Source organism: Schistocerca serialis, chromosome 2, assembly GCF_023864345.2.
Source record: "Schistocerca serialis cubense isolate TAMUIC-IGC-003099 chromosome 2, iqSchSeri2.2, whole genome shotgun sequence".
In the NCBI taxonomy this organism is placed as follows: domain Eukaryota; kingdom Metazoa; phylum Arthropoda; class Insecta; order Orthoptera; family Acrididae; genus Schistocerca; species Schistocerca serialis.
In genome coordinates, this window is record NC_064639.1 from 158,513,085 (window position 1) to 158,530,351 (window position 17,267).

The following is a 17,267-nucleotide window of genomic DNA, read 5'->3' on the forward strand; positions in this document are numbered from 1 at the left end:
ATGTTTATACTCTGTGCTGTAGTCTTAGTAAACTAAATAGATTACAGAAAAATTTGTTGCTCATGGCAAGTCCAATTGACTCACCATCGCTGCCAAATTTTTGCCCCCCCCCCTCCCCCCCAGTGGAGGGTTATGTAAGAGGTACATGATTAAGGAATTTGTTGTTAGCGCACTCGAGCAGATGTAATTTCGATGGATTGCTCACGCGCTGCCTGCGATATGTACACTATAAGAGAATCTCAGACCAAAGAGCAGTGTTGTATGCAGTAGGAACTGTGTAGCAGTAGTAGCGAGCAGTCTGGTGTATTGTGTTGGCTGGGCCGGTCTTGGTGGAGCGATGGCGGATCCTGAGCTTTGTAGTACTCGTATAAGGTAAAAGCAGCCTCGTGGATATGTAGTGTTGTTATATCAAGTCCCATGTAAATGTTTAAAAAAATCTCTTAATAATAATCTTTCTCATAAAAAGTAACTTTTGACAATCATTCATTTCAATTTAAAGAACTTACTAATTTCTCCAACCCTTGGTCATCCTGATTATTTAAAGGAAAAATCAGTTGTTTCTTTTTATACATGACAAATCTATCGGGCAGCATTGCACAGAGCTGCGCCAGAAAAATTTCTTATAGGAGCAGATATATATACGCGTTATCCGGCGACTTAATTGAGGTAAGATTTTTCAATTTATTCAGAATAATTTTTCAGGGCCATGACGGAGCACTGCTGGCGTCCTAAATTTACCAGTTTAAATTCACAGTCATTATTGAAAGGTTATAATTGAGCGACAATTTTATTGAGAGGTTAGTCATGTTGTATTATTGGTAGGTTACGGAATTTATCTGTTGGTAGGTTGCGCTAAGTGTCAATGTTATGGTTATATTTTTTACTGTTGAGAGGTTTCGGAACTTTTACTGTTGGGAGTTACACTAAATGTGAGTATTATTTATATTATTTTATTTTGTGGGTAGGTTACACTGAAAGAAATAAATAATTATATTGTATTTACCGTTGGGAGGTTACGGAATTTATTTTGTGGGGAGGTTACAGTATTACCGTGAATTTTTTGAGGTAAACTTTTCCTGGAAGGCTTATCTCCCGGATTGGGGATCTCAACCGGCTCGCACGATCACCGGACTCAGCCGCAGGCTACATTTTTCTTTGGAGTTGCCTGGAGTCAAAGGTGTATTGCAACCGTCTCAACACCTTGGAAGACTACAGAACATTATTGAGGATGCAATTGTAAGAGTACAAGAAGACATATTTGAAAGAGTGCATGATAATTTCAGAAAACGACAGCGGCAGAGTGTGGATTGTGAAGGTAGACATTTGCCGGATATACTGTTTAACCATGCAATTATAAACTTCCACAACTGTCCAATAAGCCAAAAATAAAAATGTAAGTTTGTAAGTGTTCATTTTTTTAAAATTCATTTCCAAATCAGCAATTTACTGCGCTCCAGGATCTGAAAGTTAGAAACCAGAAGTCCCAAATTTTGAGCCACCTTTACTTGGAATGTTTATTTTTGTAACTTTAAGATTCTATGAAGACAGCATGGATTGTCGTAGACTATCACAGCAATAAAAGAAATTGCTGGCGATCCAGGCAAACTTTATTCGTCAAGAATTAAGTAATGAGTAAATTGATACAAAATAGATCTTATTTTAAGATGATTCACGCAAGATTGCCTAGCAATATCTAGATAAGCAGGAGCCGTGAATGAAAGAGGACAGAAAGTATTTGTATCGGGTATGAGCGTAGATGAGGGTTGAAACACTGGAGTTTGTAATCTAACTGATTTATTTATTTGACGTAAATAAAATTTATGCCTGTCGTTACGGAATGTACTGCCTGCTACGTGATAAATCGGTTTAAATAAGTGTCGTTATGATATTTACATGTATTAGTATATGCTTTATTATTATGCACTTTCTGGCATTCTCTTCATGAGGTACCATTTCACTTTTTACTTGATCTTGTTACTAAGCCCTTTAAAAGGACTCAAATGTTGCTAAAATGTAGAACGTCTGATTTCAGCAAGGTCATAACAGCTTCCTTTAAGTATGTAAAATTTAACTAGTATTAGCTGGGAGCGACAAACTCGCCAGTTTGAGTACTATGACTTTCAGGAAACCAGATTTTAACGACTTGCATGTAAGCTAACGCATTCTGTAAAACTTATTGTAGACACATTGGTTTTCAATTAACAAACAGTGAACACATTGGTACATCGACTTGCATATAAGCTAACGTATTCTGTAATACATATTGTAGACACAATGGTTTTCAATTAATACACAGTGAACACATTGGTACATCGACTTGCATATAAGCTAACGTATTCTGTAAAACTTATTCTACACACATTAGTTTTCATTTAATATACTGTGTACACATTGGTACATGTACCACTTTGTGGACGGAAGAAAATTACCCATTTGTATACCACCCTATTTGCCCTTGACACGCGGGCCGCTCTGGCCGATCGGTTCTAGGCGCTTCAGTCCGGAACCGCGCTGCTGCTACGGTAGCAGGTTCGAACCCTGCCTCGGGCATGGATGTGTGTGATGTCCTTAGGTTAATTAGATTTAAGTAGTTCTAAGTCTGGGCGACTGATGACCTCAGATATTAAGTCCCAAACTGCTTAGAGCCATTTGTACCATTTTGTTCTGAAGAGCCCCACGCGAGATGTATAATGAAAGCGCTAGAAGTCCCTCAAATCTACTTCGCATACCGTTTCTGTAAATGGTCTCGCTAGTAGTTTGTTGTAAGAACAGCGGCTGACTTTCCACAACTGCGCGTTCCATAGAATCTTTGTTACACTTGTGTATGCCCTATATTGAGCCGATAGGATAGAAGCAACAGGCCCCTGACTGCTTTTTACGTCAGATGCCACGCCTGCTTGATGAAAATTCATAATAAAAGCAACCATACACTAGAATGTGCTTGAGTAAGGTCACGTTTAGGATCACCCTAACATAGAGACTGCATTTAGTCCGGAATCCTCCCGGAAAATCTGTTTTCCATTCATCAGTCTTATTACTGATGTTGTGTACGCCTTTTACTTTTCATATTGCTTTAAACTATTGCTCTGAGTTATTTAGGAGTCAGTTCCCAAGTGCTGTCTGGACGCACCAGCGAAGTAGCTTGTAACACATGTAGATTTTTCCGTTTTTTTGTCATGTAATTCTTAAATTCGATGCGTATTTTTGTACTGAAGCGATGTAACCTCGCGCTAAGTAAACGTAAAATGTAAACTTCGTTTACACGGTAAATCAATCAAATATGAAGGCAGTGAATTTAACTAAATACCAAAGAAATATAGTTACGAACAACTTAAATTGGCAAGAACGCGTTGAAAAGGTTGTGGGGAAAATCGAAGCAAGGACAGCGTCTTATTTATAGAACACTAAGAAAATGTAATAGATATGCTAAAGAGACTGCCTACTCTATTCTTGTTCATCCTCTTTTGGCGTACTGCTGCGCGGCGTGGAATTCTTACCAGACAGAATTAACGGAGTACATCGAGAAAGTTCAAAGACCTATTTTGTATTACTGAGAAACAGGGTAGAGAGTGCGACGGACATGATAGAGGATTTGGAGTGGAAATCATTAAAACAACGGCTTTTTCGTTGCGGCGAGGTCTTCTCACGAAATTTCAATAACCACCTTCCTACTCCGAATGCGAAAACTTTTTGTTAGCGCCGACCTACATAGGGAGATGCGATATCATAATAAAATAAGTGAAAGACAGAGGTGTTCGCTCTTTCGGCGCACTGTTCGAGAGTGGAATAATGGAGAGGTATTGTGAAGCCTCTGCGAGGCACTTAAGTGCGATTCGCAAACTAGGGATGCAGATGTGGACTTAGATGTAGATTTCCACAGTCTGTAGCATAGTTGTCATTTCTTTTCCACGGTCAGCTACATAGCTGTTTAAGACGGCAACCTCTGTTGATGACATGTCAAGAAGGTTGCAAGATACATTTTTACATTTCTGTTTGCGTCTTTATAGTTAACTCTTGATTTAGCAGTAGTTAGGATGCGTGCAGTCGAAGTTTACGAAAAAAAAAAAATGTTCAAATGTGTGTGAATACCTAAGGGACCAAACTGCTACGGTCATCGGTCCCTAGACTTACGCACTACTTAAAGTAACTTATGCTAAGAAGAACACACACCCAGGCCCGAGCGAGCACGCGAACCTACAGCGGGCGCGGCCGACGCAGTCCATGGCATGGCGCCTCAAACCGTTCAGCCACTCTGCCCGTTCACGAACACGTGAAGCCGCTTTTGGCCACTGTCAGGCATCCGGGCTCAGCGGTGGCGAAGAATCTGGCGCGTCGCATAGGACCTCTCAGGTATCGGTTGTTTCGCCTATAGACTCTGCTGGCGAGGCAGCTTTCAGTGTACCCGACGCGGTGGTTGTACCCTCCCTGCACGGGGAGTGTAGTTTGGTACCAAGTTCAAGTCAATAGAGACTGGCCGTCTGGCCTCGCCCTTTCGCCACGAGAGGGAACAAGTGGCCGCTCGTACAGCAGGGCCCGACCAGGCACACAGGGTGACAGGTTTCCTAGTTATCATGAGCTCCAATGATAGATACATTATAGACCCCGTTAGAGAACAGTCATTGTTGCAGAGATCTGGACCTGAGTTGTGGGACAGAGAATTGTAGGATTCTTCCTGGATGTGTCAGAAGTGCACTGCACGAAGCAGCTACTCACGGAGCAGAGTACTTGCTTAACTACTTATAGGCTAGGTAGAAATCTGAGGTCCTTTGATGAACGCTTGCCAATCAGTACGCAGAGCAAAACCAGAACGTGTAATAAGGACTCTTGGAGTGACAAAATTTTAACAGTAATTTTTCGATGTATAACTTGTCGAAGTATAAGTAACAAAGTTCCTGAACTTACAGCCCTTTAGGAAAGTGTTCACGCTCATATTATTCTCGAAACAGAGTATTGGCTGAAATCCGAGGAAGAAAGCTCTGAAATATTGAACGATGGATGGTAAGTATATCGAAAAGACAGGTTAGTTGCCATAGGAGCTGACAAAACTATTGTGTCTGTTGAGTCGAAACTGAATGTGAACGTGTGTAACAGTTCTGCGTAAACTCAATTTCCAGATAATATCCAGATCATGCAATATTAGCTGTCGGCGAGGTTAAGCTATCGAGTGTAGACTGGGACGTTTGTGGGCGCATTTATGCAGATGGTACGCATAGTCTTATGGAGTAAATTTGAACATGTTTCCAGAAACTGTCTTGAGCGGCTAGTTCGGCAGCCCAGACGCCGTGGAAATATTTCTTCCATCATCACTATCTTTGGAAGCGTTGTAATGACTAAAAAATTCTTATTATGAAGTTTTCTTTGTGTACCTCAGAAATATACCGTTTATATGAAGCAGCGCAACAAAGATCTCGTAAAAACACCTTCTTCCTTCTTTTCTAAAATCGTGTTTCACCAGTTCGTTTGCCTTTTGGGAATGTTATGTTTGAGGGCACGTATTACATCCGGATTTTTTATTAGATTTTGCTGTTATTTCGTAGATAATAATAGGGGATACTTAATAGACCTGCATAGTATGTTTAGTTCAAATGCAAGTAAAAAGCAATATTAGCCTAATAATAACATCGATTATATTTTATAGTGTGGAAAATGATGCATTATCTTTGCTCCCCCACATATAATGGTACTCGCTAAGATGAAACATTACTGAAAAACTTACAAAAGCGACAGGAGCATTTTCTCAGATTGAAATGATAACACCTTTCACGTATGCTAAAGTTGGAGATACCATGATAATACTTGACAAAAATCACAGAACAATGTAGACATGTAAATATTTAATTTGAGAGAGCACTGTGTCTTACACTGAGTGTAGGCCTAAGTGATGGAATTAATACATTCTTCCAGTACCTGGTGTAATTCAGTCTGCCTATCTGTTTGTGGGCTCACCGGCTTAGTGTAGTATGTTAGACAAAATATGTTTCCACCTTTATAAGCTCAGTCATTGTAGTTTTGCTACATTATCTGATTTGACCCAAATATGAAATGTCTTTTTAGCATGTTATTTGTTAGCCACATGTGTCTAGGAATGAAAATAGCGCTGAGACACATACTTCGGGGAGTACACAGAGGTATGTGTACTCCAGAAGATGTGTGCCTCAGAGCTATTTTCATTCCTATAACCAGGGTGGTCCATTGATATTGACCAGGCCAAATATCTCGGGAAATTAGCATCAAACGAAAGAATGAAAAGAACAAATCTGTTCGACCTTGACAAGGGAAAACAGATGGCGCTATGGATGGCCCACTAGATGGCGCAGCCATAGGTCAAATTGATAGAAACTGCATTTTTTTAAAATAGGTAAATAGGTAAACCCATCCTGATCTTTCCCTGCCTACCCTCTCTCTGCCTCCCTTCTCTCCCCCGAGTCCTTTTCCATTCCCCTCCTCTCGCGTCTGCCCTGCCCCCTCTTATGAGTCCCTCCATCGGTCTCCCCCCCCCCCACTTCGGTTTTCCTCTCCTCCCCCCTTTCTTTCCCCCCTCATCTGTCCGGCTCCCCCAATCTGCCCTTGACTGTGGTGTGTCATCTTCGTGTCAACGTTTTAGCCCAGTGTTTCAAGTGAGTGATAAGTGTTATGCGTCTTTTCAGAAGTGTCATTTTTATATCTCTTGCGAACAGAAAACAGACTATCTCGCCATGTTTTTTTTTTTAATTCCCTGTCTTCTGTTTTACCTGTCTGCTTCCTATGTATTTTATTAGCATCGCCGACCCTTTGTTTTATGTTTTCATTTCCACAATTATCCACCATTTTACAATATAAGTAAGTCATCTTTTTTGTCGCCTGCTTTTATTGTATATTATCTTCTTCTTATGTTTTAAAAATTCAGTATGCTGAAGAGTTGTGTACTAATTGCTGCCAGCCGCCCACTTCGGAGGGACTCGAAAAAAAAGAAAACCTTGTCAAGTCATAATAGTTATGCAGAAGACTTAATCTGGTTAAAATGGAATGTTTAACAGTTGCAGGAAAGGTAGATATGGCGTTTATTTATGGCTATTGTAATCAAAATGCCCAACAAGTTTGTGCTATGTATGTTGATCTTTATCCTGAAAGACAGCATCCAAGAGTCCAGACCTTCCTTCGGATAGTTAATGTATTTAATGAAATCAGAAGTGTTCAGCCAAAGAAGAAGACACAACCAAAAACTGCAACAAATGAAGACGCCCAAAGAGCGCAGTTGAGGCTAATCAGCACATCAGTAGCAGACAAATTGAGGGGGAATCGCGAATTTCAAAAACCTCGGTTTTGAGAATTCTAGATCATCATACATTTCCTGCTTGCCATATTCCTATGCACCAGGAAATGCATGGCAATGATTTTGAACGTCGCCTAAAATTTTGCCGCTGGGCATTAATAAATTACAAGACAGTAACAGGTTTTTCTCAAGAGTTCTATTTAGTGACGAAGTGTCATTCACAAACAGAGGTAACGTAAACCGCCATAATATGCACTTTCGGGTAACGGAAATTCCACAATGGCTACAGCAAGTTGATCATCAGTGGCCCTGACGGGTTAATGTGTGGTGTGGACATCTAATTGGCCCTTATTTTGTAGATGGCAGTCAAAATGGTGCAATGTATGACGATTCCATAATCAGTGTCTTACCGATTCTACTACAAGATGTTTCACTTCATGACAGAATGGCGATGTACTTTCAACACGATGGATGTTCGGCACATAGTATTCGTGTAGTCGAAGCGGTATTAAATAGAATATTTAACGACAGGTGGATTGGTCGTAGAAGCGCCATACCAAGGCCTGCACGTTCGCCGGACCTTACTCTCTGGACGTCTTTCTTTGGAGAAAACTGAAAGATATTTGCTATCGTGATTCACCGACGACGCCTGGAAACATGCGTCAGCGTATTGTCAATGCATCAACGACAGTTACTGATGGCGATCTACTCGCTGTTGAGAGGAATTTCGTTACGCGTATTTCTAAATGCATTGAAGTTGAGGAACATCATTTTGAGCCTTTATTACATTAATGAGGCTATTACGGTTACTCACGGAATAACAGCATGCGTTCCCGTAGTTTATGATAAGGTCACGAAAGTAAATATATCACATTGGTACAACAGAAATAAAGTCCAGACGCAGCTAGTTTTTGTGTTTTAATTTAAAAATCACATTGTTACCAACTGTGCATCTAAATGGGTGAGGCATAGTATAAGTGTTGGAATAACAAAGCGAAACAAACGTTCCAAATCAAACATTCATTTTTATTTATGGACTATACGAATATATAATAAAAATGGGGCTACCTATTTAAAATAATGCAGTTTCTATGAATTTGACCTACGGCAGGGTCAGCTAGTGGGCATCCATAGCGCCATCAGTTTTCCCCCTTCACGCTCGTACAGAATTGTGTTTATTTTTTCCATTGATGCTAATTTCGTGAGGTATTTGACCCGGTCACAAGCAATGAACCACCCTGTATGTACAGGCTGAGTCACTAACTATTGCCACCAAGAATAACTCCGAACGCATGATAGAGCTGAAAAGTTTGTCGGACAAAAGTTGCATGGGACAACGGGGGCCATAATATGACGTTGGTTTTTTGTTGCTAGGTGGGGTCGTTTCAAAGATATGAAGGTCAACCTTGTTTTTTTTTAATGGGTTGCTATAGCTTGGTACTTATTTTCTGACAGCGACTATCGAGACGAATCCGGTACTTATTTTCTGACAGCGACTATCGAGACGAATCCAATGATGTGTAACACTAAGGTCTTTAAGGTCAACGAAGGTCAAAAGGGTGGCATGAACGTCCATTTACAGAAAATCTTCGAAGTGATGACCATTGGTATCAATGCAGTGCTGCAATCTTCTTGTCATGGATTGAGTGGTATTCCTTCTCTCATTGTCACTTATCGAACCACATGTGCTCACAATTCTCTCTCGCATATCTTCAGGTGTAGTTGGAATGTCTTTATAAACAATGTCTTTGACGAATCCACAGTAGAAAAATCCAGAAGCGTCATTTCTGGTGAATTAGCCGGCGAGGACACATCTCCTCCATGTCCAATCGAACGATTTGGGAATTGTCTCTGCAACTCATTTCTAGCCATCAGCGAAAAATGTACCGGATACCTATCGTATTGATACCACATTCTGTTCCTTGTTGCTATAGGTATTTCTTCCAGTAACAGACCTAATGTTTCTTGCAGGAATGTGGTGTACTTCCAACCATTAGGATTTCCTTCGATGAACTGGGGGCCTGTAATTCTCTCCTCCAGAGTCCCACACCATACATTCTCCGACCACGGGTTTTGGTGTGCAACTTGTCGCAGCGAATATGGATTTTCAGTTGCTCAATAATACATGTTACGCAAATTAACATTTCCATGGCTCGTGAATGTAGCCTCGTCAGTAAATAAAATCAAATTAAAAAGGTACCAGCCCTCTGAATCTGAAGTTGAACCCATCGGCAGAATTCAATGCGACCTATAGAGTCTGTACCAGTTAACTCTTGGTGGAGACTGATATGGTAAGGATGATATTTATGGCGATGCAGAACGCGAACAACACTACTTTGACTCATGCCCGATTCCCTTGGGATTTGATGCGAAATAACAAAAGGATCTCGTAACACAGTGGCAAGAGTACCAATTTCGGTTTCCTCGTTACTAACTTTCCTTTGACGGATATGTTTCCGATGCGTTAAAGACTCAGTTGTTCGTAATTTATCATATACATATTTAAATGTACGACATGTAGGCTGAGTACGTTTGGGATATCTTTCAGCGTGTAAGTCTCTAGCTCTCACTGAATTCCGGTTGCATTCTACATAAATGAGAAGCATATCCACTTGTTCTTCGAAGAAATACATAATTCACATTCGCTTGATTCGACGATACTAGTCTTACCATTCCCATTAGTGTGGTATTGCGAAAGTGTTGCCATTTACATGTCAATGGCACATTAGATGGATACGCCGTATTCCTGGAACATTTACTATTTGCACGATATAAGAGAGAATTGTCAGAGCATGTGCTTCCTCCCTAAGTGCCGAAGTGATAAGGAATGCCACTCAATCCATGATAGGAAGATTGCAGCACTGCATTGATGTCAATGATCCTCACTTCGAACACCTTCTGTAAATGAACGTTCATGTCACCTTTTTGACCTTCGTTGACCTTCAAAGACCTTACTGTTACACATCATTGGATTAGTCTCGATAGCCGCTATCGGAGAATAATTACCAAACTATAGCATCCCGTTTAAAAAAAAACAAAGTTGACCTTCATATCTCTGACACAACCCCACCTAACAACAAAAAACCACTGCAATGCCTGTGCAACGTCGTTATCGTCGCCGTTGGCGGCTCAGTGTTCCTGCGTACAATTCATTGAAAGCAATAGACATTGACCTTGCCGCCCAATTCAATAAGCAGGTGCTTATTGGAGGTCCAAAGTCTTTCGTGTACTAAGAATGCAGTTCATGTGTGATGTATCAGCTGTCTTTTGAGGCTGTACATGGTTGGCCTTGGCTGTTTTATAGGGTAAGCATGCAGACTATGGTGGTCTTGAAGCTTTCCCTGATGCAAAAATTTTGGCTCGGGAGACGTGGAGTATAGCGGGGAGTACAGGCCTACTGGCTAAGGTTCCCTATGGTTCATTGGTTCCAGAAAAGCTCTTTACTTTGTTTACAAGAAGAAAGAAGAGCCAGAATGCTGACGAATACCTCTTATTTGGGCCAAAGTAGGCAATAACAATTGTGAAATAAAGATTACTGGTGACTGTATGTTGTATAATTGACAATAAAAATTCTTTATCTCCTTTCTTAATTCCTTAACTTTATATACATTACAGACAGCAAAAATTCCTTATCTCCTTTCCTAATTCCTTATCGTTAAAAAAAAAAAAATTGGCGCGGCCTTAGCGGCGTGGTGCCTTTAGTGTTATGGCCCCCGTTGACCCATGCAACATTTGTCCCACAAACTTTTAAGCTACAATCGCACTTTCGGAGTTATGTGGGTAGATGTTTCATTTTTTAAAGAAGGTTTTGGGTAAAAACTTCTGAACATTCTACAAAACATTCACGTTATTTGGCTACATTTCAGCGTGGTCAAGATGGCGACGTGGGGGCGAAAATTTAATGGGTGCTAAAATACTAAATTGTGATCAGTCGTTTCGTTTTAATGGCCACTGTTGTTCCAAAAAATGAGGTGTGGCTTGTTGAATTGTGAATGTCACCATAGATATGGAGGGCGAAGCTTGTTGCGTGATTATGATGACGTCACTGATAAAGTGGTTGTGGCTTGTGACGTTGTAACGGTTGAACTACGAATTTTGTTCGCCACACAGTACACGATATAGTAGATTAGGTTCTTTTGTTCCGAAAATTATTAACAACTTTACTACATTAAACATATTTTACAAACGCTGCAAAATATAATTGTTTCTTTTTGTTGTCTCGTGTTTTCCTGCTGACTTTTAGATGGTGGGCCAACGTGCGGCAGACTTGACGACCATGCATCGCATGGAGATGCTACGAGCGGTGTCACGGCGCTGTTGACTATTGCTACAAAAATGCAAATAAATGAAAAGGTTTTTGTGGTGTCACAGCCAGACACCACACATGCTAGGTGGTAGCCTTTAAACCGGCCGCCGTCCGTTAGTACACGTCGGACCCGCGTGTCGCCACTGTCAGTGATTGCAGACCGAGCGCCGCCACACGGCAGGTCTAGAGAGACTTCCTAGCACTCGCCCCAGTTGTACAGCCGACTTTGCTAGCGATGGTTCACTGCCAAATTACGCTCTCATTTGCCGAGACGATAGTTAGCATAGCCTTCAGCTACGTCATTTGCTACGACCTAGCAAGGCGCCATTATCATTTGCTCTTTACCTTGTGATGCATGTACCGTCAGACCGATGTTCACCAATTATGGATTAAAGTTAAGTATTCCAGCAGCTATGTACCTTTTTTGCTAGACTCAATTCCTTTAACTGTTCCAGACCTCACGCCAGCCTGCGTGAGCTTAAACGCGTGCCTTTCGGCTACCCGTCACAGTAGATTGGCTGTCCTGCCAGTCCACAAAAGTTTTTTGTTGCAAAAATATGTGATCAGTTATATTTAGAACGTCTTTAGTCATGCTTGATTTTACACGTGTTAATTAATGTTATTACTCTTGGCCAGTAGTGTATATACAGCGAACAAGAAATAAAACTTTGTGAAGTATATAAACTTATTCAGTGTGTATATGTTGACTAATACCTAAAGATCTTTTTACAAAAATGATTAGTAATTATTTCACGAGAAAATACTCATTTAAGCATTAAAGTTATCATTTATATCTGAGGTCATAGTACGACGGCGAATGGTTTCTGTGCCGACGTTATCGATTAGTAGGGTTGGTGAAAGAATATTCAATGCAATTTAATCTAAGAAGATTCATAATATACCCGATAAGAGGCCGTATGACGTTCAGGTACCAGTAACTAGCACAGGAAAGGAATTCGTGGTGGGCCGCATCAAACCAGTCAGTAGACTGATGAAAAAAAAAAAAAAAAAAAACCAATATGAGAAGCATAACTGAAGGTATAAATATTAAGTATATGAAATATTGGAGTCTCAGACGATAGAGAACTTGTCGTGGCATTAAAATTGTATGGTACACAGGCGTAATGATAGAGGATGATGTACTAATAGACATACGAATATGCTACTGCAAAAGTTAAAATCGGTTGGGATAATCGGATGATCTGTAATTGCGTTCCTTTTAGTTTTTTGATCACTAACAATTTCACGCTAGCAACTGGTGACGCCGATCGTTAAATTGCCCTAGTACACAAAACCATTTTAAGGTGCATCGCTTGAAAATAAAGTAAGACCGAAGACAGAAATTCGTGACGAAGTAATAGACGAACTTATTTAGGAGTAAAGCAGCATAAAGGGGAAGACTTAATGCTTTCAACTGTTGCGAACCTTACGCCTGACTCCTTTTTCATAGAGTATATAACTAATAACAATGTTAAGAGCTAGTGCATGTGATTCACCGTATCCCTGCAGCCTATACAGTTTTTCTCCAGCTATCAAATAGCTCATGAGGTAGTACAGGGTGGACATAGTCAAACTTTCTCTACCTGAGAGGACACATAAGGGAAACGAGTGATCGTAGGGCAGTGACAATTTTTGGAAACATTTGTAACGACATGCCGATGAGAAATAATGAATGAACTGCTGATACACATTTTAACTTTCATGTGAGGGTATAGCATTTTTTTTAACTGCGTAATATGTCTATGTTCTAGTTACTGATGTTGCTCAGTGTGACCTCCAACTTCATCCACGACAGCCTGGAAAGCTCGCCGAAACGTCTGAGGTAGGATGGACTCTTCAGTTGTCGTGACAAAACTCACACACTACTTGAAGGACGCACATTGCGTCCAACATTTTTGGCCATGGAAACAGTAACTTCTTCAGCATTTTGTGGCGCAATTAGCCGTCGGTCTCTCCCATGAGCAATTCCCAAATCACCAGTTAATTCCAACATCTGTATCATGTTCTTCAACCCAGTCCTGAAATAGGACCTCTCAGTATTCCTTTAACGCGAAGGTACTCGCGAAGAGCTGCAGTGACATCTCTGCTGCTTTTATACAACAGTTTTACTAGTAAAGGTCTGCCCACTTTGTCCAGACCCATGTTGACTGTCTGCAACTGTAATGCACACGGATGCTTCTGCCTTAGTCACACGTCGCCTTACCTGTACCGGCCTCCAACGGCAAGTCGTGACACTAACACTACGAACAAAGCATCCGAGCACCATTTCTATACAGTTGGGTAACCATACGGTAAGTAGTTTTCCGTCTAGACTGGCTCAATTAACGAAAGTTTAATTAAAACCACCCAGTATATCCTCCGTTCTATTTCCTTATTTATTGTGTCAGCTAACGAGTTACGATTGTTATCTTAAGGCCTTACAGCTGTTTGTAGATACACACGAACCAATTCCGATTGAAACTTCCTGTGAACCATTTCCTGTTCTCCCTCTTAATTCTGTTTCCTCGTAATTCTGTACAGCGTTATTGCAATTCATACATTTATTAATTTGCTACATGTTTTCACTTATCCTCTATAATTTTTTCACCTTATTTATCCACATAATCTAAGATCTTAGGTCATTGCAAATAAGAATGAAATGCTCAGATAAAACACCAGAAGCGGAGAGTGGTATAATTTAGTTAATTACATGAATCATCCATACTTCTAAATACTTTGACATGTTAACACTATTCTCTTTGGGTTTGTGACTGAATGGTTATGAAGTATTATGAAAGCTCCTTCCAACACTTACCTGTATTTGAGTACTTACCAGGTTCATGAAGTTATATTGCTTGTACGAAATACAGATGATATTGTGGTATAGGAAAGTCAAATTTTATTTTGATATCACCAATACTGACAAGCTGCTGCATTTGTTTTAGAGATTGACAATTTATCCCTAGTACAAGTGAAACGTCCCCTTTGAACAATTATACACGACTGACCTTAAACTGACACACAATATTTTGTTAGCGCAACGCAATCTGACTTTCAAAATTCCCTACAAAAGAATGGCCCTGACTAGCATTAAACTATACCTTTCACAAATCACTTACCTCACAAAATCTTCGCTGCTCAAGCTACTGCAATACAGCGAGCGCCACTACTGCCAGCTAAATAAAAGATTCAAACTACTGAAGGCACTAACTACTGATAGGGATAGTTAGCAAATGAAAGATATTAATAGAGAACAAACAATGTATTTACCTTGATATCATCATATATAAATATACCAGTTCATGAAAAATTACAAAACTCCGCCATCTCTCTCCCCACATCCACCACTGCTGGCGGCTCACCTCCAACTGCGCAACGCTACGCGCTGTTCACAGCCAGCTGCCTAACACTACAATGGCGAGTATTACAACAATGCAAAGCAGCCACAGACTGCACACAGCACAGCCAGTGATTTTCATATTGAGCGCTACGTAACGTTGCCAATAAGAAAACATAAACAGCCTACTTACATAGAGAAAACATAAACAGCCTACTTACACAAGCAGCAGCCATATGAGTTTATAGCCCCTAATTTTATTACTGCGAACTTTTATATTTGGCTGTCCCGAGCTTTTCGTAGATATTAAATGAAAAAGGTATCCTCAGTTCACATGGACATGAAAAACACAAGAAATAAAAGGACAAGGAAATGGAAATTTTTCTTAATTCAGACAGAGATCTGTGCTAAACATAAAGCTAAACGAAATGAGATAAATGCTGTCCAGTGATAACTATGAGTACCGTTTGGAAGCTGTTGTGTGTCTCCATCCGAACGAAAAAGATATGTACTGTGTGTGGCGTATGCTGAAGACCATAGATCTTAATATACGGTTTAAATTTTAGCTTCGTACGTCTACCAATTCCTCAGAAAAAAGGTTAATAATACTAGGACAGTCAGAAAGTAAGAATGGCATATGGACAACAAAGCGATACTATAAGGGTTCCGTTTTTACAGTTAGAGTCACAGAATCCTACAAATGGCAAAGATTCTTGAGGGCTGCGATTATCATACGAGTGTTGACTGAAAAGTAATGCCTCCACCTTCGTAGCTCTTCAACAGTTGGCAGCATTGATATACGGCAGGTACTGGCCTGTTCCGTAGCCTCTTCTCTACAGCTCCAGTTGGCGGGAAACCTTAGCATTCAGCGGTTCTGTTGTTACAGTGTAAAGTATGGAACCCTACGCAGATGGTAAGTCAATGCGGTTTAAGCAACGTTCAGTCATTGAATTCCTGACAGCAGAAGGTGTCACCCCAAAGGAGATTCATGAGAGAAAGAAAGCAGTTTATGGTAACTGTGTTGATGTGAGTACTGTGCGTCGATGGGCTAGCAAGTTATTGAGGCGGGAACGTCTGACCTGCGTGACAAACAAAGAGTTGGACGTCCTGTGACAGCAACCACCGAGTTTAACAAGCGAAATGTCGACTGATTGATTCAGGACGATCTTTGTGTGACTCGGAGAGAAATTGCAAGCACAGTCAGCATTTCACAAGAACGTGTGGGTCACACTATTGCTTTGCTTTGTTGTCGGAAGATCTGTGCCAAATGGGTACCCCGGATGCTGACTCTTGATATGAAATTGGACGGCATCCTCCATGTGGTCCAGATTTAGCACCGCCTGTCTGTTCCTGATAATGAAAAACGATCTGCGGGGCTATTATTATGCTTCCGATGAAGATGTAGAGAGACTGTGAGACTGTAGTTGCGGAAACAGAGTGTTGACTTCTTCCGTGGCTGCTTCAGAAAACTTGTTATCCGTTGGCAGAAATGTATCCAACTGACTGGTGAGTATGTGGAAAAGTGAATATTGATAATTAAAGATCACATTCTAAGGATTATTTCTGCATCTGATTTATTAAAATATTCCCAGCAAACCCAATTAACGAAGTTGGAGGCACTACCTTTCATTCATTCCTTGTATGTTAAAAACTAGAATTTAGGAATTTTCGTGTCGAAATGCTCTGTCTGTTAACACTGAGAGAAAATAGGACACGGAGTATGAAAGACAAAATAAATGTCCTGAGCTGACTAGGTACATTACGACAGCAAACAATGATTAACACTTAACAAAACTACTTGTATAAACCTGGGAGCATTTTTATCGGTGCTAATAAGTAACGAGGTATCTATCTTGGAAATGCGTTTTATTTTCTGCCGTTGTTACAAAACATTGTAATACATATACAATGAATCTCTGGTGGCATGTTTCGTCTAAGGTGTTGGGTTCAGCTGCTGATGTTAGTGGCTGTATTTTCCGTAGCCTCCATAGCCTCCAGCAATGCCCCCAGAGTAGCCACCTCCGTAGCCACCACCGTAGCTACCGCTGTAGCCACCGCTGTAACCACCGCCGATGGCTCCTCCGTAGCCTCCACCGTAGCCTCCACCAATGCCGCCGCCGTAGCCGCCTCCGAGACCTCCGCCGACACCAGCTCCGCCTCCCACGACGACAGGTACCGGTTGGTTGACGACGACAGGCTGTGGTACTGGTACGGGGACTGGGCTAGGGACATTCACGGGTACTGGGACTGGCCTCTGCACGGGGACAGGGTACGGCTGTGGGACGGGCACTGGTACCGGCCTGTTGACTGGCACCGTGACAGGAACCCTGACTGGTACCGGGACAGTACGCTGCACTGGTACTGGGTACGGGATGGGCACCTGCTTGGTGATG

General features: G+C 41.1%; 1 protein-coding gene across 1 annotated transcript in view; it reads right to left on the bottom strand.

Annotated features, from left to right (window-relative positions):
- LOC126455821 (uncharacterized) overlaps positions 1-17,267 on the bottom strand; it is a 184,189-nt gene that overhangs the window by 90,731 nt on the left and 76,191 nt on the right. Inside the window, exon 6 of the mRNA XM_050091583.1 lies at positions 16,918-17,046. Within this exon, the coding sequence (XP_049947540.1) occupies positions 16,918-17,046 (129 nt within the window). The remainder of the gene's footprint in view (positions 1-16,917; positions 17,047-17,267) is intronic.